Here is a 23,475-nt window from a genome sequence, read left to right on the forward strand (position 1 = left end):
CCATGCACCCTAGAGCCTGCACACTGCAACTACTGAGCCCATGTGCCACAACTACTGAGTCCATGTGCCACAACCCGCACGCCTAGAGTCTGTGCTCCGCAACAAGAGAAGCCACTGCAATGAGAAGCCTGCACACTGCAATGAAGAGTAGCCCCGGCTCGCCACAACGAGAGAAAGTCCGCGTGCAGCAAAGAAGACCCAATGCAGCCAAAAATAATTTTAAAATAATAATAATAAAAGCTTAAAAAATACCCCACACCTACCTAGCTACCTCCTCCCCCATCCCCATTCCTAACCCCTGGCAACTATTCTTCTGTTCTCCATTTCTATAATTTTGTCATTTCCATGTTATATAAATGGAATTATATACCTTATGCAGTTTTGGGGGATTCGATTTTTTTCACTCAGCATGATTCCTTTGAGATTCATCCAAGTTCTTACATGTATCAACAGTTTGTTCCTTTTAATTGCTGAGTAGTAACCCATGGTGTGGATGCATTCACCCACTGAAGGACATCTTCGTAGTTTCCACTTTGGGGATGTTACAAATAAAGCTGCTGTGAACATTCATATACTCCTCTTTCCTCTTTGATCACTAATTGATGCAGGTTCACCAAGATCTCTGTTCCTCCTGCTGCAAACATGACTTGTCACTACACCATCCTTTCTATGCCAACTCCTAGTAGCTTTGGATAATCTGCCCAGATGCTCCCCTACAGACACTTATCACTAGACAGGCGCCTTCAAGCCTTTCTCCTAAAAGAAATAAAATAGAACAAACGTGAGTTTGGGAGCCAGACAACGTGAGCTCACACTGCAGGGGCTCTGCCTTTTACAGTGGTGAAGTCTCATGCGAGTTACTTAACTCAGAATCTGTTTCATAATCATAATAAAACAGCTGATAGTTAAGGTTTCTTTATCAACAACCTGTGATGGCAGTGTAATGTAATGGTTAAAAACAGGAGGTCTGGTACCAAGCTGCCTGGGTTTGAATCCTGACTCTACCACTTGTTGGGTATGTGACCTTGGGCAAGTTATTTGTGACCTTCCTGTGCCTCAGTTTTTCCATCTGTAGATAGGCATACTAATAGTTCCTATCTCGTGAGGATTAAATGAATACACACAAAATGTTCAGAACAGCACCTGACACATAGTATTTACTAAGCATTAGTTCCCACTGCTATGTGGCAGGCACTATTCTAAGCACTTTACACAGATTATTTTACTTAATCCTATCAATGACTTTATAATATACGAGTGCTATTATGAGATCAATTTTACAGATTACCAAACTACAATTTAAGGGATTAAGTCAATTGCTCATGATCACAGGTCTGGAAAATGAGGGAAGTCAGATTCAATTTTGAGTCTGTCTTTGCTTCTCACTTCTACACCATCCTGCAGGCCCATGAACTGGGGGAGGCAGCGCCCTGCCTGGCAGAGCAGTTATGAGAATTTACAAAGTTATGTGTCTTCTGTGGTGCCTGGTAGTCAGTGGGCTCCACATGTGTTAGTGTCCTCTTGTAACTATTGGTAGCTGATGAACAACAGATCATTCTATAGTTCTATACACAGCAGAAATTGGCCTCTCAAGACACAAAGCACCAAAACAGAAGTAGCAATTCGAGGGTTCTGAGGATGCATCTGCAAACATTTGCAATGTGACCTGCCCAACAATCACAATCAGATTTGGGATGAGTCCATCCAGCTCAGCCACAATCCATTACAAGAGAGCAGCTGCCTCACTTCCTTTCTCGGAGGGCTTTGCAGCTACCATGCAGAGATTGCTCAGACAGTGGCACCCACGTGAGCTCCTACAGGACAGAGGCCACACATTCTGCAGTCTGTTCCCCCAGCCCTTAACCCAGTGTCTGGCATAACCTCTCAGTAAATGTGTGCAGAACCCCAGGGAGGCTCTGGTGCAATGGAGAGACTAGGCCGGGATTCAAAGACCCAGATTCAGGTCTACCCTGAGCTTGCTATCAGCCATGTGACTTTGGGGGGTCACTTTTTCCTATGAGGCCTCAATGTCCCCAGCTGTGAAATGAGGGTTTTTCACCTTACATGCTCGAAATCCCTTCCAGCTCCATATCCTCTACTAGCAGCAAAGCACTAAGCAAACTTTCCTCTTTTACTTTTCTTTTTCCCTCCCACTCCCCTCCTTTTTCTTCCTTCTTTCTTTCAGCCAGACAACAAGTATTTCCTGCCATGTGCCAGACCCAGTGCCAAAAGCTGGGAACTCAACAGTGAGCAAGACAAATACAGAAAAAAGGTACTTAATATTTGCTGATTTACTGAATGCACTAAATGCCTAAGAATATTCAATTCTTACTTTGAAACTTTTGCTTCGACATACATGCTAAACATGCAGTTCTCGTTACTCTCAATGATATGCCTGGAAGAAGGAAAGGAAGATCAGGTTGTACTAAACACTTAAGAGAAGGCCTTCAGTTCTGACATAAACAGCTACAATTACTATGTAGACAATTCAGGCTTAAAACAGGTTTGGCTGAAATTGCCGAGTCAGTGCACCAGTTACCCAACTGAGACTGGCTGGTAGACACTGTGAAAAACTACTCCCATTCCAACTTTAAAAACATGTTTTAAAATATTAAGCATACTGGTGCATGCACAGTTGTGATGGGGAAAATGACTTCCTCTTTAGAACTAGCTTAAGAGCGTAGCAATGGCCCGTGTGCACAGAAGGAAAAAAATGTGGGGCTGACAAGAAGACACAGATGATGATTCAGTGCTATTTGTAGTCTCTGTATCTCTCCCTTACAAGAGTCAGCCAGTCAGAAACTTAGACATCTAGAAAATTCAACATTCATGCGTGAGGGTGAAGTTGATCTGTCACTGCAGCCTTCCTTTACCTTTAGCCTAAAGGACGTGTTAGTTCAGACAATATTCTGATTTATAAAACAATTTCCCTGAAGAGTTGATTGGGGAAGTGATAGACATGAAGGGACTTTGGGATTTGGCCAGATGATGTAGTGACAAGAAAGGATGTAATAACAAGGGTCACAAGTAAAACAAGGAGGAACGAGTGACTGGTTGGTACGTGAGGAACAGGTTGCGGTTGAAAAGTGACACTAATGGGCGAGTTTTCCAAATTCTCCTCATGTATTAGCCAGAGAACTCGATGACATGTTAATTAAGAGGTTTGTTATTTTTAGAACTTCCTCATTTCTCAAATGCTTCATTCTAAATCATTTATGAAAATGAACTTCACATTGCAAAGACATAATAAGCGATTTCAACCTTTGACATTTATGAAGAAATATTATGCTTACTGAGAGCCCACTGTGGGTACAATTTTATCTGGGTTTTTCCAACCTGAAGAGTATACTCGCCTTTAAATTCGGAAAACATCTAAAAGTGTAGAAAAATGTCTATTTCTCAACTGATGGCATCAATAGCAACTACTTATAAAACATCTCTCCCTGAAATAGGTCTTTATATAAAAACAAATTCAAAAGAGAGGGTCCTCATTCAAGCAGAGGAACCCACAAAATCTTGTTTCCTGATTGTAGGACTGGAAAATTTACATCTGCGCATCAGTCCTGATTTCAGATTTGTGGTAATGCCACCCATATGAATTACAAATTCACATTTCAGAGACCTGTCAATCTACGTGTCTAACCTTAAAAAAAAAAAAAGAACCACCTATCAAAATTAAGTAAGGAAAAAATAGCTTGTCCTTAACATGTTTCCAAGGTACTGTATAAAGGAAAAAGGAACAAGAATTAGTTCATGGAAATTTCTATTTCTTTTAGATCAAATTAATAAAGTCTCTTTTAATCATAGCCTTTAAAGATCCCAACAGTAGGAAGAGAAACATTTAATCCAGTAAAACCTGAACATTTAACCTATCAAGGTGTTAAGTGAATTGGGAAGGGGAGGTAGCACATACTATGACACAGCAGTAAATCTTAGGTACCAAAAAATTTAAAGGAAGTAGCACCAGAAGAGTAGGTATCATCAAGAAACTACATCATGTACTCACCCAAAATGGAATAATGAAGCATGCACCATCCAAAAACCATCACCATAATCCAACAGGTTCCAATGAGTCCCCTGAATCTACCTATTCCACCTATCAATGAATGTTTATGCTCTTACTTCCCTTACTCTACTGAATCAAAGAACTTTCATTCTTTTTCATTATATTCTAGGTGAAAGGTAGGTAACTGTTACTCAGAATTCATTGGTCCTTTCATCATTTCATTGGTGGTCTCCTAAATCCACTAAAACACATGTGAGTGGGTGGGCAAACCTGATGAGAGGGATGAGAGAGAAAGAAGAGACAGTGACTCACAATGGCCTTTTGTAAGGTCTAATCTAAAACAGGTGAAACTGAGGGCTGCAATCTGGACAGGCATAAAAAGTCACTGTTTTATCCCCCACATCTATACCCCTCTTCTTAAAAGAAAAACCTTAGATGTGTTTCCAGATCAAAGAGTAAAAACTGCAAACTGCCCTTATATGAGAATCTGAACAGGTAGTAGGTAGTGTGGCCAGTTTCTAAACCTTACTCAAGAAATACCACCCTCAGGGATCCAGGTTCAGACACAGCAACTGGGCCTGAGGCACAAATTAGGGCTGGGGACACCAGCTTTACTTACCACAACACAACTGTTTTTCTGAAATTACAGAATTGCTCACTTTGGGAAGGGTTAAATGTTTCTATAAAAAGAAATATTCAAAACCTTTTCTCATCATGTTAGAACAGAATATAAGCAGAGTAACATTTTAGTGATGTTGGTGTATCTTTTTAGTCCAAATCTACTTATTTTCCTCCTTGCTAACAAACTGCCCCCTACCCCACATAAGGTGATCACACAGAAATAGTCTTGATATCAACCTGTTATAGGTTCGCTTTGCTATTTCTGTGGTCTGAGAAGATACCAGGGCTCACATTTGCAAAAGTAAATAAAAGGATCAACTGACACGATTATTATATTTTATTTAAAGGTTTTAAAAGATAAGGGGCAGAGCTCACAAAAGTTACCTGAATCATTAAACCCACAAAGTTGGAGAATTTTTTTTTAAAAGAGTGGATACCAAAATAGCTTTCAGGAAGAAGATAACCTATAAGTCTTTTAGATTGTTGAACAAAGCAAAAGAAGGCTTAAGGTATGAAAGATAAAAGTTATATTTATAAACATGCTAAAGAATACATTAAAAGAAACAAAAAAGAATGAGGAAAAATAAACTGTCTTAATCCTGTTATACATAAACATCATTTCTATGGGACTCTACAGTCCACTTCAATATTCAAACAACAAAATCCCCATCATTGAAAGAGCTTCAACACTCCTTTGGAGTTGGCTATTACAGAATTTATCCTGCATATCGGGTATGCATGAAAAACATCCTGGAGACTCAGAATATCTGCAAACATGAAACTGTTTCTCTAAATTGCATTTATTGGTCATGAATCCCGTAAAGGGGGGTCAACTACAACTTGAAGCTTGTCATCTTGCAGTGGGAAAGCAATTTGAAGCCAAAGGGCACCTTGCTATAGTCCATTCATGTGGCTCTAAGTATATTCTATAAGCTTCTCTTCAATGCCAAATATCTACTGAGAATTAAAGAGGAGATGAAACTTTCTAACCAATTCTAAGAATTCATGTAATAAAGGGTAATCATTACAGAGTTTATATATACTCGGTTTTCTTAAAGCCATAGATTTTATTATAGAGAGGAGAAAGAAAATGGCATTAACAGATCAAGCACATGAAGTCCAGAATACTGAATTCCTTTTCCTCTTGCTTAACAACCAATTACATCCATGGACTGCAAAATTACAGCCACTGCAAAATTTTTAGTGTTTTGCATCTTGTCAAAGAAAGACCAATATTTTTGCCTGAGTGTCCCCTTAACCTTATGAGCTATTATTTTTTAACTTTGTATAAAACTTCTTTTCAAATAATTTATTAATTATAACAACTGGGAAGAGCAGTGTGAGGACCTGAATACTTCAACCAAGCACTGAAGGCAACAAACTTCCTTAAACATGCTCTTCTGCCTGGATTTTTATATATTAAAATAACCTTTCTCCCTCACTTCTCCAGGGGTACCCAGAAAAGAGTGGCATTTGTTGGCCATCACAAGTCTCAGCTAGAATCTTCTCTGTTCTTCAGTGTCCTGACAAAGGCCTCTGGACCTGTAGCTCATGCCTCTGGTAATTCAGTCTTGTTCTCAATAAGAGAGATCTCCAGCACAGGTAGAAGTAGCTGAAAGGCATCCTGAATGTAGGAAGCACTGTTTGATGCCTATAAGGATAAGGATTGAAAAATAAGAAAAAGAAAATACTGCAGTCACTTAAAAGAGAAAATATATTATAAGACAACAAAAAAAACAAATTAATTTTTACAATCTAACTATATCTGTAGCCTGGCAAATAAGATTACATACTTAACCATTTCACTAAACTTATAGGGGAAAGAATAATCTAGCTCTTTTTTTTTTTGTTTGTTTGTTTGTTTTGATCTAGCTCTTAAAATGATATGACAGCACCAAAAAAGAATGTCACCATTTTTGTCCAACTTGCCCATTAGAATGATAGCCATTCTTTGGCATCTTGCTCAAATACGGCATTCAAAGCTTATTTATTCCTTGATTGAATGGGTAGATCCTATCACAGCATTTTAGTCAATTACTCAAAGAGGATTTCAGAAGGCTATGAATCCTACATCAATAGGATTTCTAGTCCATTGTGATTGTTCTTCTTCCATGGACTCAACGTAATCAGTGAACATGCGACAGGTGCTCACAAAGATAAAGAAGGAATACTGCTTTTAAAGATGATAAAGTACAGATATGTTTCTGTCTACTACAAGAGACATATGAAAAACTTAGAATCATTATGCTCAGAGTTTGCCAGACTTCATTTATATCTGACAAGTTCTGACTTTCCAGAAGCATATGAGTTCATTACCTTAAAATAAAAATGTATAATTTCAAGGACAAGAGTGTTTCAAATCTGTAAGCAAGAACAACCAACTCAGAATAACAAAAGGGTAACCATATCAAGTGAGCTTACCTTGTTTTGATTTATCAATGGCAAGAACCCCTGTTTAAACTTCAGTGTGACGTTTGATACCAAGTTTTGCAGCCAAAAGAGACCTCACAGCACATCTAGTTAAATCTCTTATTTTGTATATAAAGATAACAAGATTGCCAAGAAGGTAAACCCCTGGTCCATGGTCATAGTGCAAATCAGGGGAGACCTAGGACAGGACTGGGCTCCTGGTTTGCAAACTTCTTTCATCTCTACCACTCTGCCATCTACTAAATCATACACTTATTTTTTTTAAAATTGCTTAAGTGATCAGAATAATTTCCCTATTAAAGGAAAACTATGCAGTTAAGGAATGAAAGGCATTTCTTCATCGGTAATTTTAAAAGAATCTAAAACTAAAGAAGTAACACTCTGGTGGCAAAAAATTTTTTTCAATTCATATTTAAAACCTAACTGATTATCAAATATATTTTCTCCCCTCAGACTTAGATAAATATGTTTTAAACAAATCATCAAACATCTAAATTTCTGCACAATTAATTTACAAGATAGTTCGTTTTTTTTTTATCTTTCACTTTTTCTGCCTTCTGTGGTTTTCTCTTTTTATCAATATAAATTTATTTATTTATTTATTTATTTATTTTTGGCTGCGTTGGGTCTTCATTGCTGCATGCGGGCTTTCTCTAGTTGCGGCGAGCAGAGGCTACTCTTCATTGCGGTGTGCGGGCTTCTCATTGCGGTGGCTTTTCTTGTTGTGTAACATGGGTTCTAGGCATGCAGGCTTCAGTAGTTGCAGCACACACGCTTAGTAGTTGTGGTTCGCGGGCTCTAGAGCACAGCTCAGTAATTGTGGTGCACAGGCTTATTAGTTGCTCTGCTTCCCGGACCAGGGCTCGAACCCACGTCCCCTGCATTGGACCAGGGCTCAGACCTGTGTCCCCTGCATTGGCAGGTGGATTCTTAACCACTGTGCCACCAAGGAAGTCCTAAGATAGAGTTCTTAAATCATGGAATCCAGAAAGCATCATACATGGCAGCGATATAATCCATCCATGGACTTAAACCACCTACCTTCTTAAATCTAATGAACTGACACGGATTATGTAAACACAGGTAGCTTTTTGACATAATAAAGCAAATTTCTGCGCAAGAAAATGACAAAATGTTTTGTTTTCTTTTGTTTTGTTTTGTAACTAATCTCCTCTGCATAAACCTTACTCCTTTAAGGAGCAGTGCTAGCCTATTTGTAATTTTCAGCGCATCATGTTTACTAGCTAGTCTCCAGAAGATGTTTCATTAATGAGAACCGTCCATTAATTACAAAGGGGTAGTACTAAGTAATGACAGCCTACCGCTTCTTCCACTGCACTTTACCTGGCACCTTCATCTTTATGGTTTATAATTAATGAACAGGAAATATGATAAAATATACACCATTTTGGTCATATCTGCATCAACACGCTAAACTAGTGAAAAAAACAAAAAATGAAAACTTAAAGAGTTATTAATACATAATGCCCTAGAAGTTAGAGACTTAAAAAACAATTAGTACTACTAACCTCTAGAAATACTGCAGTGATTAACGGATTAAGGACGTCTGCCTTTTCCTTGACCTAGAACAAAGGATAATGTGTTAAGCGAGCATAGCACATTAAAAAACAATAGGTAAAATATGATGATTGGTTCAAGATGGCGGAGTAGAAGGACATGCTCTCACTCCCTCCTGCGAGAGCACCGGAATCACAACTAACTGCTGAACAATCATCGACAGGAAGACACTGGAGCTCACCAAAAAAGATACCCTACATCCAAAGACGAAGGAGAAGCCACAATGAGATGGTAGGAGCGGCACATCACAATAAAATCAAATCCCATAACTGCTGGGTGGGTGACTCACAAACCAGAGAACATGTAACCACAGAAGTCCACCCACTGGAGTGAAGGTTCTGAGCCCCACGTCGGGCTTCCCAACCTGGGAGTCCGGCAATGGGAAGAGGAATTCCTAGAGAATCACACATTGAAGGTTAGCAGGATTTGACTGCAGGACTTCGACAGAACTGGGGGAAACAGAGACTCCACTCCTGGAGGGCAGACACAAAGTAGTGTGTGCATCAGGACCCAGGGGAAGGAGCAGTGACCCCAGGGGAGACTGAACCAGACCTACCTGCTAGTGTTGGAGGGTCTCCTGCAGAGACGGGGGTGGTTGTGTCTCACTGTGAGGACAAAGACACTGGCAGCAGAAGTTCTGGGAAGTACTCCTTGGCGTGAGCCCTCCCAGAACCCGTCATTAGCCCCACCAAAGAGCCCGGGTAGGCTCCAGTGTTGGGTCGCCTCAGGCCAAACAACCAACAGGGAGGGAACCCAGCCCCACCCATCAGCAGACAAGCGGATGAAAGTTTTACTGAGCTCTGCCCACCAGAGCAACAGCCAGCTCTACCCACCACCAGTCCCTCCCATGAGGAAGCTTGCACAGGCCTCTTAGATAGCCTCATCCACCAGAGGGCAGACAGCAGAAGCAAGAAGAACTACCATCCTGCAGCCTGTGGAGCAAAAACCACATTCACAGAAAGATAGAAAAGATGAAAAGTCAGAGGGCTATGTACCAGATGAAGGAACAAGATAAAACCCCAGAAAAACAACTAAATGAAGTGGAGATAGGCAACCTTCCAGAAAAAAACATTCAGAATAATGATAGTGAAGATGATCCAGGACCTCAGAAAAAGAATGGAGGCAAAGATACAGAAGATGCAAGAAATGTTTAACAAAGACCTAGAAGAATTAAAGAACAAACAGAGGTGAACAATATAATAACAAATGAAAAATACACTAGAAGGAATCAATAGCAGAATAACTGAGGCAGAAGAACGAATAAGTGACCAGGAAGACAGAATGGTGGAATTCACTGCTGTGGAACAGAATAAAGAAAAAAGAATGAAAAGGAATGAAGACAGCCTAAGAGACCTCTGGGACAACATTAAAAGCAACAACACTCACATTATAGGGGTCCCAGAAGGAGAAGAGAGAGAGAAAGGACCCAAGAAAATATTTTAAGAGATTATAGTTGAAAACTTCCCTAACATGGGAAAAGAAATAGCCACCCAAGTCCAGGAAGTGCAGAGAGTCCCATACAGGATAAATCCAAGAAGAAACATGCCGAGACACATAGTAATCAAATAGGCAAAAAATAAAGACAAAGAAAAATTATTGAAAGCAGCAAGGGAAAAATGACAAATAACATATAAGGGAACTCCCATAAGGTTAACAGCTGATTTCTCAGCAGAAACTCTACAAGCCAGAAGGTGGCATGAGATATTGAAAGTGGTGAAAGGGAAGAACGTACAACCAAGATTACTCTACCCAGCAAAGATCTCATTCAGATTCGATGGAGAAATCAAAAGCTGAACAGACAAGCAAAAGCTAAGAGAATTCAGCACCATCAAACCAGCTCTGCAACAAATGCTAAAGGAACTTCTCTAAGTGGGAAACACAAGAGAAGAAAAGGACCTACAAAAACAAACCCAAAACAATTAAGAAAATGGTAATAGGAACATACATATCGATAATTACCTTAAATGTGTGAATGGATTAAATGCTCCAACCAAAAGACACAGGCTCGCTGAATGGATACAAAAACAAAACCCATGTATATGCTGTCTACAAGAGACCCACTTCAGACCTAGGGACACATACAGACTGAAAGTGAGGGGATGGAAAAAGATATTCCATGCAAATGGAAATCAAAAGAAAGCTGGAGTAGCGATATTCATATCAGATAAAATAGACTTTAAAATAAAGAATGTTACAAGAGACAAGGAAGGACACTACATAATGATCAAGGGATCAATTCAAGAAGAAGATATAACAATTATAAATATATATGCACCCACCATAGGAGCACCTCAATACATAAGGCAACTTCTAACAGCTATAAAAGAGGAAATCAACAGTAACACAGTAATAGTGGGGGACTTTTAACACCTCACTTACACCAATGGACAGATCATCCAAACAGAAAATTAATAAGGAAACACAAGCTTTAAATGATACAAGAAACCAAATAGATTTAATTGATATTTATAGGACATTTATTCCTAAAACAGCAGATTACACTTTCTTCTCAAGTGCGCACAGAACATTCTCCAGGATAGATCACATCCTGGGTCAGAAATCAAGCCTCAGTAAATTTAAGAAAATTTAAATCATATCAAGCATCTTTTCTGACCACAATGCTATGAGATTAGAAATCAATTACAGGGAAAAAACGTAAAAAACACAAACACATGGAGGCTGAACAATACATTACTAAATAACCAAGAGATCACTGGAGAAATCAAAAAATACCTAGAGACAAGTGACATTGAAAACATGACAATCCAAAACCTATACAGCAAGCAGCAAAAGTAGTTCTAAGAGGGAAGTTTACAACAATACAAGCCTCAAGAAACAAGAAAAATCCTAAGTAAATAATCTAACCTTACACCTAAAGGAACTAGAGAAAGAAGAACAAACAAAACCCAAAGTTAACAGAAGGAAAGAAATCATAAAGATCAGAGTAGAAATAAATGAAATAGAAACAAAGAAAACAATAGCAAAGATCAATAAAACTAAAAGCTGGTTCTTTGAGAAGATAAACAAAATTGATAAACATTAGCCAGACTCATCAAGAAAGAGAGGGAGAGGACTCAAATCAGTAAACTTAGAAATGAAAAAGGAGAAGTTACAACAGACACCGCAGAAATACAAAGCACCCTAAGAGACTACTACAAGCAACTCTATGCCAATAAAATGGACAACCTGGAAGAAATGGACAAATTCTTAGAAAGGTATAACCTTCCAAGACTGAACCAGGAGGAAATAGAAAATATGAACAGACCAATCACAAGTAATGAAATTGAAAGTGTGATTAAAAATCTTCCAACAAACAAAAATCCAGGACCAGATGGCTTCACAGGTGAATTCTATCAAACATTTAGAGAAGAGCTACCACCCATCCTTCTCAACCTATTCCTTCTCAAATTCCTCAAATTCCAAATTCCTTCTCAAAAAATTGCAGAGGAAGGAACACTCCCAAACTCATTCTATGAGGCCACCATCACCCTGATACCAAAACCAGACAAAGATACTACAAAACAAGAAAATTACAGAACAATATCACTGATGAATATAGATGCAAAAATCCTCAACAAAATACTAGTAAACAGAAACTAACAACATATTAAAAATATCATACACCATGATCAAGTGGGATTTATCCCAGGGATGCAAGGATTCTTCAATACATGCAAACAGATCAATGCAATACACTATATTAACAAACTGAAGAATAAAAACCATATGATCATCTCAATAGATGTAGAAAAAGCTTTTCACAAAATTCAACACCCATTTATGACAAAAGCTCTCCAGAAAGCGGGCATAGAGAGAACCTACCTCAACATAATAAAGGCCATATATGACAAACCAACAGCAAACATCATCATCAATGGTGAAAAACTGAAAGCATTTCCTCTAAGATCAGGAACAAGACAAGAATGTCCACACTCACCACTATTATTCAACATAGTTTTGGAAGTCCTAGCCACAGCAATCAGAGAAGAAAAAGAAATAAAAGGAATATAAATTGGAAAAGAAGAAGTAAAACTGTCACTGTTTGCAGATGACGTGATACTATACATAGAGAATCCTAAAGATGCCACCAGAAAACTATTAGAGCTAATCAATCAATTTGGTAAAGTTGCAGGATACAAAATTAATGCACAGAAATCTCTTGCATTTCTATACACTAATGATGAAAAATCTGAAAGAAAATTAAGGAAACACTCCCATTTACCACTGCAACAGAAAGAATAAAATACCTAGGAATAAACCTACCTAGGGAGACAAAAGACCTGTATGCAGAAAACTATAAGACACTGATGTAAGAAATTAAAGATGATACAAACAGATGGAGAGATATACCATGTTCTTGGACTGGAAGAATCAATATTGTGAAAATGCCTATACTACCCAAAACAATTTACTGATTCAGTGCAATCCTTATCAAATTAGCAATGGCATTTTTTACAGAAGTAGAACAAAAAATCTTAAAATTTGTATGGAGACACAAAAGACCCCGAATAGCCAAAGCACTCTTGAGGGAAAAAAATCAGAGCTGGGGGAATCAGACTCCCTGACTTCAGACTATACTACAAAGCTACAGTAATCAAGACTATATGGTACTGACACAAAAACAGAAATATAGATCAATGTAACAGGATAGAAAGCCCAGAGATAAACCCATGCACCTATGGTCAACTAATCTATGACAAAGGAGGCAAGGATATACAATGGAGAAAAGACAGTCTCTTCAGTAAGTGGTGGTGGGAAAACTGGACAGCTACATGTTAAAGAATGAAATTAGAACACTCCTTAAACACCATACATAAAAATAAAGTCAAAATGGATTAGAGACCTAAATGTAAGACCAGACACTATAAAACTCTTAGAGGAAAACATAGGAAGAATACTCTTTGACATAAATCACAGCAAGATCCTTTTTGATCCACCTCCTAGAGTAATGGAAATAAAAACAAAAATAAACAAATGGGACCTAATGAAACTTAAAAGCTTTTGCAAAGAAAACTACAAACAAGACGAAAAGACAGCCCTCAGAATGGGAGAAAATATTTGCAAATGAATCAATGGACAAAGGATTAATCTCCCAAATATATAAACAGCTCATGTAGGTCAATATTTAAAAAAAAAAAACCCAATCCAAAAATGGGGAAGACCTAAATAGACATTTCTCCAAAGAAGATATACAGATAGCAAAGAAGCACATGAAAAGTTGCTCAATATCATTGATTATTAGAGAAATTCAAATCAAAACTACAATGATGTATCACCTCACACCAGTCAGAATGGGCATCATCAGAAAATCTACAAACAACAAATGCTAGAGGGTGTGGAGAAAAGGGAACCCTCTTGCACTGTTGGTGGGAATGTAAATTGATACAGCCACTATGCAGAACAGGATGGAGGTTCGTTAAAAAACTAAAAATAGAATTACCATATGACCCAGCAATCCCGCTACTGGGCATATACCCAGGAAAACCATAATTCAAAAAGAGTCATGCACCCCAATGTTCATTGCAGCACTATTTACAATAGCCAGGTCATGGAAGCAACCTAAATGCCCATCGACAGACAAATGGATAAAGAAGATGTGGTATATATATATACAATGGAATAATACTCAGCCATAAAAAGGAACGAAATTGGGTCATTTGTAGAGACGTGGATGAATCTAGAGACTGTCATACAGAGTGAAGTAAGTCAGGAAGAGAAAAACAAATATCGTATATTAATGCATATATGTGGAACCCAGAAAAATGGTACAGATGAACCGGTTTGTAGGGCAGAAACTGAGACACAGATGTAGAGAACAAATGTATGGACACCAAGGGGGGAAAGATGTGGGCGGTGGTGGTGGTGGTGTGATGAACTGGGAGATTGGGATTGACGTGTATACACTAATATGTATAAAATGGATAACTAATAAGAACCTGCTGTATAAAAAAATACATTAAATAGAATTCAAAAATTCAAAAATAAATAAAGTATGACTCCACTTTGAAACACACCCACACATACCCAAATATAAATATAAGCATAGACAAAGTCTGGATCAGACTCAAGAAGGGCTTTAAATTTCCTTCTATCCAAATTGAGAGTGTATGCCTTTGTAGTTTTTTGTTTGTTTGTTTTTGTTTTTCGGTACGCGGGCCTCTCACTGTTGTGGCCTCTCCCGTTGCGGAGCACAGGCTCTGGACGCGCAGGCTCAGCAGCCATGGCTCACGGGCCCAGCCGCTCCGCGGCATGTGGGATCTTCCTGGACCGGGGCACGAACCCGTGTCCCCTGCATTGGCAGGCAGACTCTCAACCACTGTGCCACCAGGGAAGCCCTGCCTTTGTAGTTTTTACTAACTTTAAAAAGTATATTCATTTTGGAAGGGAGATAGAAATGGTATATTTGACCACAAAAACTTTAGAAAAATTTTAAAACAAAATATACAGATATGAAACATGCGCTCAAAATACTCAACTCGTTTTTAAGATGGGCTGTTTGGAAAATGTGGAGACAAATAATGCAAATTTAATACTTGCATGTGTTAGCATCTTAGAGTTGACTTGCTGGGTTAAAGTATCTTTATGAAACACATGGAAAACTTTAGCCTCAGAAGATTAACTTCAGGAAACCCAGAAGCTCTTTTAAAGAAAATACTAAGAGGAAAAGAGAAACTATATCACAGAATTATCCCTTATAGGAAAAATCTAAACTCAAAGTGAGAAGAATTAATTTGGGCCATGCTCTTAACTAAAATAAATTTAAGGGCCCAGAATAACTTTGCTGCCACACTGACCCTTATACCCTTAACTACGAGCTGATTTTTTTTAATTGAGGTATAACTGACATACAACACTATACTAATTGCATATGTACAAACTAATGATTTACTATCTGCATACATGGCAAAATGATGATAATAAGACCAGTCAACATCCATCACTATACACAGTGAAGTAATTTTTTTTCTCGTGATGACAACTTTTAAGATCTACTGTCTTAGCAACTTTCAAATATGCAATACAGTATTATTAACTATAGGTATCATGACATACATGACATCCCCAATGCTGTACATGCTGTACGTTATTTATTTTATAACTGGAAGTTTGTACCTTTTGATCCCCTTCACCCATTTCACCCAGCCCCCACCTTTGCCTCTGGCAACCACCTATCTGTTCTCTGTATGTATGTGTTTGGTGTACTACAAAGTGATTTTTATCTGTCCATTTCAAATGCCCTTGATTTTATGCCAATTCATGATTACTGATGTCTGAATCATCTTCCATAGTTCACACACCTTCAGTAAATTTTTACAATTCCTTAAAACAAAACAAAAAAACTTTAGCTTTAATTACAACTCTCCTACTGGCTGGCAACTGCAAAATATGAGAGTTGCCATAGTCTAAGTAAGGCGCTGCCCCTTTAAACTAGAATCCAACTTTGGGATTTTTATCTTATCAAGGTCTACATTCTCAGTACAGGTCTTGAGAGCGAGCAGCACAAAATATACTGAAGACTGTATAAAAAAGAACAACGAGTTGCAAAATTCAGTTAGACATAGACAAACTGATCCTAAAATTCATATGGAAATGCATAGGGCCCCCAATAGACAAAAAAATCTTGAAAAAGAAGAAGAAAGTTGGAAGACTTACACTTCTTGATTTCAAAACTTACTACAAAGCTACAGAAATCAAGACAGTATGGCACTGGCATAGGATACCACAGATCAATGGAACTGAAATAAGAGCCCAGAAACAAATCCCTATGACTATGGTCCATTGATTTTAGACAAAAAGGGCCAAGACAATTCAACAAGGAGAAACTTTTCAACAAATGGTGCTGGGACAACTGGATAGCCACATGAAAAAAAAAATGTTGGGTCCCTACCTCACACCATACACAAAAATTAACTCAAAATATATAATAGATGTAAACATAAGAGCTGCAACATAAGACTCTTAGAAAAAAACATGAATAAATCCTCATGATCTTGGGTGAGGCAATGATTCTTTAGATACAATACCAAAAGAACAAGTGATAAAAGAGAATATTGACAAGTTGGACTCTATCACTATTCACTATCAAGAAAGTGAAAGGACCGCCCATGGACTGGGAGAAAATATGTGCATACCATATATCTGGTAAGGAACTTGTATCCAGAGAAAATAAAGAACTTCTATAACTCAATAATAAACAGTAAATAATAAAAAGACAAATAATTAAAATCAGAATAAATTATAAAATAAAAAACCAAATTTATAAAATAATAATAAAAAGACAACCCAATTTAAAAATAGGCAAAGGACTGGAAAAGACACTTCTCTATAGAAGACATACAAATGGCTAACAAGCATGTGAAAAGATGCTCAACATCATCAGCCATCAGGGAAATGCAAATAAAACCCATAATGAGATAACACTTCATACCTACTAGGTCTGGTAAAAGTTTAAAAAACAAAAACAAAAACACAAAACCAGACAATAGCAAGTGTCAACAAGGATGTGGAGAAATTGGAACTCTCATACATTGCTGGCAGGGGTGTAAAATGGTGCAACTACTTTGGAAAACAGTCTGACAGTTCCTTAATGGTCCATATTACCCATATGACCCAGAAATTCCACTCCTAGCTACCCACCCAAGAGAAATAAAAACATACATGCATGCTCATAGTAACATTATTCATTACAACCAAGAAGAGTAAACAATACAAATGTCTATCAATTGATGAATAGATAAATGTGGTATATATCCATATGATAGAATGTTATTAGGTAATAAAAGGAAATACTGATACAATGTGGATGAACGTCAAAAACATTATGCTAAGTGAAAGAAAACAGACACAAAATACCATAATATTGTATGATCCCATTTATATTAGATGCCCAGAATAGGCAAATCTATAGACAGAAAGTAGATTAGTGTTGCTTAAGGCCAGAAGAATGTGGAGGGGAAGGGAATGGTAAGTGACTGCCAATGGTATGAGGTTTTCTGGGAGATGATGAAAACGATCTAAAATTAGATTTTGGTGACTGTTGCATGGCTATGTAAATATATTAAAAACCATTGAAACGTACACTTAAATGGGAAAAATTTTATGATATGTAAACTATATCTTAATAAAGCTGTTCTAAAAATAAAACAAAACAGACATTAGCCCAATAAAAATCATGAATTCTTACCCCAGCAGTTGTTAGGCAGGTGGTGAACTCTTTAGACAGAGAGGACAACTCTTTACACAACACAACTGTCATCCTAGGAAAGAAGGGAAAAAAGGAGAAACAGGTCCTAGGTCCCCATATATGTTCCAACAGGTCCTAGGTCCCCATATATGTTCAACTACATATATGGGGACCCATGTTACAGGAGGAGAAGGTTCAGTCCTTAGAGAAATACTTTTCTACAAAATTCTCTAGAAAATACTATGCTTTCAAATTAAATCAAAGGAAATAACTAAGATACATTTTAAGGAGACAAGGTCGTACTTAAAAGATCCTACATTCCATTTAGAAATATAGTTAAATTAAATATTTATTCATTCATTCGACAAATACTTACTGAAAGGCTTCTATGTACCAGGTACTTCTGAGCACTGGGGATATATTAGTAAACAAGCAAAGCACCAGTTTTCATGAATACTAACTTACTTGCTGATTGACAGGGATACTATAAATATAGAAAGAGATGGATGTTTGTATATGTTTATAGTTATATATGTATACATTTATACACACACAAAAGTATACATATATTTATATATATAATATGTACTAGATGGTGATATGAAAGCAAGTAAAGAATTCGAAAATGTAACAGGGAAATGCAAATCAAAGCCACATGAGGCAGCAACATGGATGGACCTACAGATCGTCATACTGAGTGAAGTAAGTCAGACACAGAATGACAAATATCATATAATATTGCTTATATGTGGAATCTTAAAAAAAAAGAGTAAAAATGAACTTATTTACAAAACAGAAGTAGAGTCATGGATGTAGAAAACAAACTTATGGCTACCAGGGGATGTGGAGCGGGGGGGTGGTGGGGGTGAAGCGATAAACTGGGAGGTTGGGACTGGTGAATACACACTACTATATATAAAATAGATAACTAATAATAACCTGCTGTATAGCACAGGAAACTCTACTCAATACTCTGCAATAGCCTACATGGGAAAATAATCTCCAAAAAAAAGAATGGATGTACAGCTGAAACTAGCACAACATTGTAAATCAACTATACACCAATAAAAATTTAAAAAACAAACAAAAAACCACACGAGATATCATCTCACACCTGTCAGAATGGCTATCAACAAAAAGAACACAAATAACAAATGTTGGTGAGGATATGGAAAAAAGGGAACGCTTGTACACTGTTGGTGGGAATGTAAATTGGTGCAGCCATTGTGAAAAGTAGTATGGAGGTTTCTCAAAAAACTAAAAATAGAACTACCATATGACCCAGGAATTCCACTCCTGGGTATATATCAAAAAAACAAAAACACTAATTCGAAAAGATACATGCACTCCAATGTTCACAGCAGCATTATTCACAATCGCCAAGATATGGAAGTAACCTAAGTGTCCATCAACAGATGAATGGATAAAGAAGATGTGGTATATATACACAATGGAATACTACTCAGCCATAAAAGAGAACGAAATTTTGCCATCTGCAGCAACATGGACGGACTTGGAGGGCATTTATGCTAAGTGAAATAAGTCAGACAGAGAAAGACAAATACTGTATGAAATCACTTATATGAGGAATCTAAAAAAATACAACAAACTAGTGAGTATACCAAAAAAGAAGCAGACTCACAGATATGGAGAACAAACTAGTGGTTACCAGTGGGGAGAGGGAGGGAGGGGCAATATAGGGGTGGGGAAGTGAGAGGTACAAACTACTGGGTGTAAGACAAGCAAGCTCAAGGATGGGGAATATAGCCAATATTTTGTAATAACAACATGGGGAATATAACCAATATTTTGTAATAACTGTGAATGGAAGGTAACCTTCAAAAATTTTATAAGACATTTTTTTATTAAAAAATAAATTAAAAAACAAAATAAAAATCCTACCCTTGAGGAGGTTAAACTGATCAATGTAATAGTGAATTAGAGTTAGAGAAAAGAAAAAAAGAATGAGAAAATGGTAGAAGATAGTATTAGATAGGGTGGTGAAAAAGGACCCTTTAAGAAGTAAAGGAAATTCAGTGAAGGAAAGAGCCATGACTGGAAGAGCATTCCATGCAGTGGAAATAGCTAGTTTTCCAAAGAATAGTCTGCTTTGGGATTGTGAATCCCTCATCCTAAGGATGTTTAAGACAAAACTAGGCCCCTCCTTACGGGATGTTGTAGAGGGGCAGTGAAACCGTAGGTGAAGAAATGGCTGAGAGAACATCAAAGGCCCCTCCTTACGGGATGTTGTAGAGGGGCAGTGAAACCGTAGGTGAAGAAATGGCCGAGAGAACATCAATGTCCGAGAGAACATCATGTTTTTTCCTCCAATGAAAATTCTCATTATTTAATTAGGAGATTTATTTAGAAAACAGTAGGGGTTTTTTTCCTCCTGTGACTACCTACATTCTATCATTTTTCAAATTTTTGTTCAAAACCAGCAATATACTGGAAAAATACGGTTTGAAACTTAGATAGACCTGGGTTTAAATCCCAGTCTGCACAACCGGGGCATAATTTACTTAACTTCTCTTATGTTTGTGTTTCCTCATTTTTAAAGCTGGACTGATTATTTATCTTGAGGGTTGTTTTTAAAGATTAGAAATGATACACATAAATCCCTTAGCATGGCACCTGGCATATAATTAGCACTCAATAACCAACAACTGTTATTAAGAACTGAGGTTATTAGAACTATTTTCTGTTTTCACTTATGCAAAATTCTACTTCAATTAAGGTCAGTGATCTGAAAAAGAAAAACTAGTTTTCCGAGTATGAGTTGGTTAATAAAAAAGGGCAGATTTATAATATAGATTTATGGCTCAATGAAAATAAACAACACCCTTGGCTACTTATTAACTAAAACCCAAAATGAACAAACCTCTAAGATGTGAATGGTGCAATGTGAACAGCATCTTACTGAGAGGAAAGTTGCTAAAACTTTGGAAAGAAACTGAGAAAGCTCTTTCAGCAAACTGTATCATTTAGAGGGATACTCATTACACTTACTGGGAAAGGGCTCTGCTCCTTTCTATGGCTGTTACTTCCTGCTTCCTGCCATGCAGAACCAGAGCCGCTGTTTTGTGAAACAGTTCAATTGAGCAGGCAGTCAGTTCTGCTAGGCTCCTGATTGCAAATGCATGGATATCCTGGACGGAAAAACAAAACAAAGCATAACAACACAGAGCATTGTTTTTTTTAATACAAGAGGAAATGACACCACCCTGCTTCTCCCATACTGAAGTATACAATATCTTGAAAACAACAGAGACTAATAGCTGCCCTTCAATAAACCTCCTTTTCTTCCATAGTAGCTATATAATTTTATAACTGGGCTCATAGCTATAAAAACAGAGGCTCCCCTGAAGTCAGGTGTGACCATGTGACTAAGTTTTAGCCAAAAGATTTGAATAAAAAGTGTCATGTGCAGCTTCTGGGAACCTTCTCATGACGCCACATACATGCACCCTTTGTCTCTTTTTCTTCACTCCTTGCATCCTATAGTCTAGAACTAAGATGTTGCGATCTTGGATCACAAGGTAGAAATTATGGATAGCAGTACAACAAAATAGGTGCTTACATCCCTAATTGCGATACCACATTGAAAAAAAAAAGCCTTAGTTGTTTTCATTACCTCTATTGAATTGTTATTGATTTGCTCAATTTTTTCTGCTTCCAACTGTTTTTTTCCTTCTTCCTTCTCTTCTAATGGTTTGGCCAGAGATGTCCTGATCCATTCACAGGCTGTATTTCTTGCCTAAATAAGAAAAAGATTATAGTTGGCCCTCCATCTACACAGCTTGCACATCTTCAGATTCAACCAACCACAGTTTGAAAATATTCGGAAAAAAAAAAAAAAATCCAAAAAGTTCCAAAAAGCAAAACCTAAATTTGCGAAGTGCTGGCAACTTAAATAGCATTTACATTGTATGTACAACTATTTGCACAGCATTTACACTGTATTAGGTATTATAAGCAATCAAAAGGTGATTTAACATATACCAGAGGATGTATATAGGTTATATGCAAATACCACACCATTTTATATCAGGGACTTGAGCATCCCTCAATTTTGGTATCAACAGGGGGCCCTGGAACCAGGATACCTCTGAGGATATCAAGGGATGACTGTACAGTCCATCAGCAATTCGATTCAGCTCACCAAGATTACTGTGCACCCACCAGGAACATTTTAGCATCATGGAAGTCAGTGTTCTTGTTCTCACCCAAACAAACATACCATCTAGCTTTTCAGTACTTAACTTACTAGATCTCCTTACAACACTTAACATTTGTGACCACACATTCCCTCTAATCCTTTGGCTTTTTTTAAGCTGAGGTGTACCTTACACACAGTAAAGTGTGCAAATCTTCAGAGCATGACAGGTTACATGTGTATATGCCTGTGTAACTGTGACCCAGATCAGGATACAGAACTTTCCCATCACTCTAGGAAGTCCCCCATACCCCTTCTTAGTCCCAAATAGCAGCCTTGGCTCTCTACTTATCTCACCCTACTCCCTTCCCTCTCCATCGATCCTATTTCAGTAATTTTAACTATTCCCTACCTGCTGCTGACTCCTGAATCCTTATTTCCAGCACTAACTTCTGAAAACAACATATTCCAACTCCCTTCTGGACATACGCATCAGGATATTCTATAGGCATCTGTCTCACATATAACATGTGCAAAATTTAAATTCATCATCTTTCTCTCCCTGTCCCTAAATTTTTCATCCTCTCTTATTCCCTTGAGCTTTAGAAGAACCACCATATACCAGTCATCCAAGCCCAAATACACGAGCCATCCTAGATTCTTCCTTTCCAATCACCAAGATAGTCTGATTTTACCCTACGTATTTCTCCACTTTGCTCTTCCTCTCTATTACCACCATTTAAGTTCAAATCTACTCTATGGCAAGAGCACTCTGATTGGTCTCCCTGCTTCTGATATGGCTCCTTTTAAATCCATCTTCCATAATGGTACCAGTGATCTATCTAAGCCCATAGCTGATCACTCTGCTTTTCTTCAATGGCTCTCCATCCACTAGATCATGCTCTTTGACATGATCTAAAAAATGCCCATGACCTACTCTACCTACTTCTCTAGCTTCATCTCTTACCACTTCCCACTTTATGATCTGGTAATAATGACCTGTAATATGCCTGTTCTTTATTCATGGTATTCCCTTAGTCCAAAGTGTCATTTCCATTTTTTTTTTCCCTAAATCAAGGCAACTCAATTTTTTTTCAATCCTCCACCCAAACACTGTCTGCTCCAAGTAACTTTCAAAGGCATCCCAGGAGACTGGGCACTTCAACAACCCTTTTCTGTACGTCCACAGTCCCCTAAGTACACCTTCAACTTAGTACTTACCAAAATACACTGGAATTAACTATGTGTTATCTCCTAAATAAACTACATTATTACAGAACAGGGGTGGTATCTTATTTGGATTAGTGCACCCAGATGTTCCCTATAGCATTGAGAGATATCTACTATTTTTACCTAGTTGGCATATATATCTCCTTTCTTTTGGTAGTAAGTTCTAGATTTTTCTCAGTTCATGTGGTTTGGATGGGGTTACTTTCATCCTCTGACTCCAAGGGTTGGCAAATGATTCAGGTTTAGCTACCAAGAAATTAATCCCCCTGT

The 23,475-nt window shown here is 37.7% G+C and overlaps 1 protein-coding gene across 1 annotated transcript in view; it reads right to left on the minus strand.

Annotated features, from left to right (window-relative positions):
- Positions 1 to 4,949: 4,949 nt before the first annotated feature.
- Positions 4,950 to 23,475, minus strand: part of FAM114A2 (family with sequence similarity 114 member A2) — a 38,235-nt gene continuing 19,709 nt past the window's right edge. Inside the window, exons 10-14 of the mRNA XM_082651781.1 lie at positions 21,454 to 21,576; positions 20,829 to 20,968; positions 17,820 to 17,892; positions 8,587 to 8,640; positions 4,950 to 6,278 (exon numbers count right to left, since the gene is read on the minus strand). Coding sequence (XP_082507907.1) covers positions 6,177 to 6,278; positions 8,587 to 8,640; positions 17,820 to 17,892; positions 20,829 to 20,968; positions 21,454 to 21,576 — 492 coding nt within the window. The 3' untranslated portion in view covers positions 4,950 to 6,176. The remainder of the gene's footprint in view (positions 6,279 to 8,586; positions 8,641 to 17,819; positions 17,893 to 20,828; positions 20,969 to 21,453; positions 21,577 to 23,475) is intronic.

This window comes from Grampus griseus (assembly GCF_964374135.1).
Source record: "Grampus griseus genome assembly, chromosome: 3".
Classification (NCBI taxonomy): domain Eukaryota; kingdom Metazoa; phylum Chordata; class Mammalia; order Artiodactyla; family Delphinidae; genus Grampus; species Grampus griseus.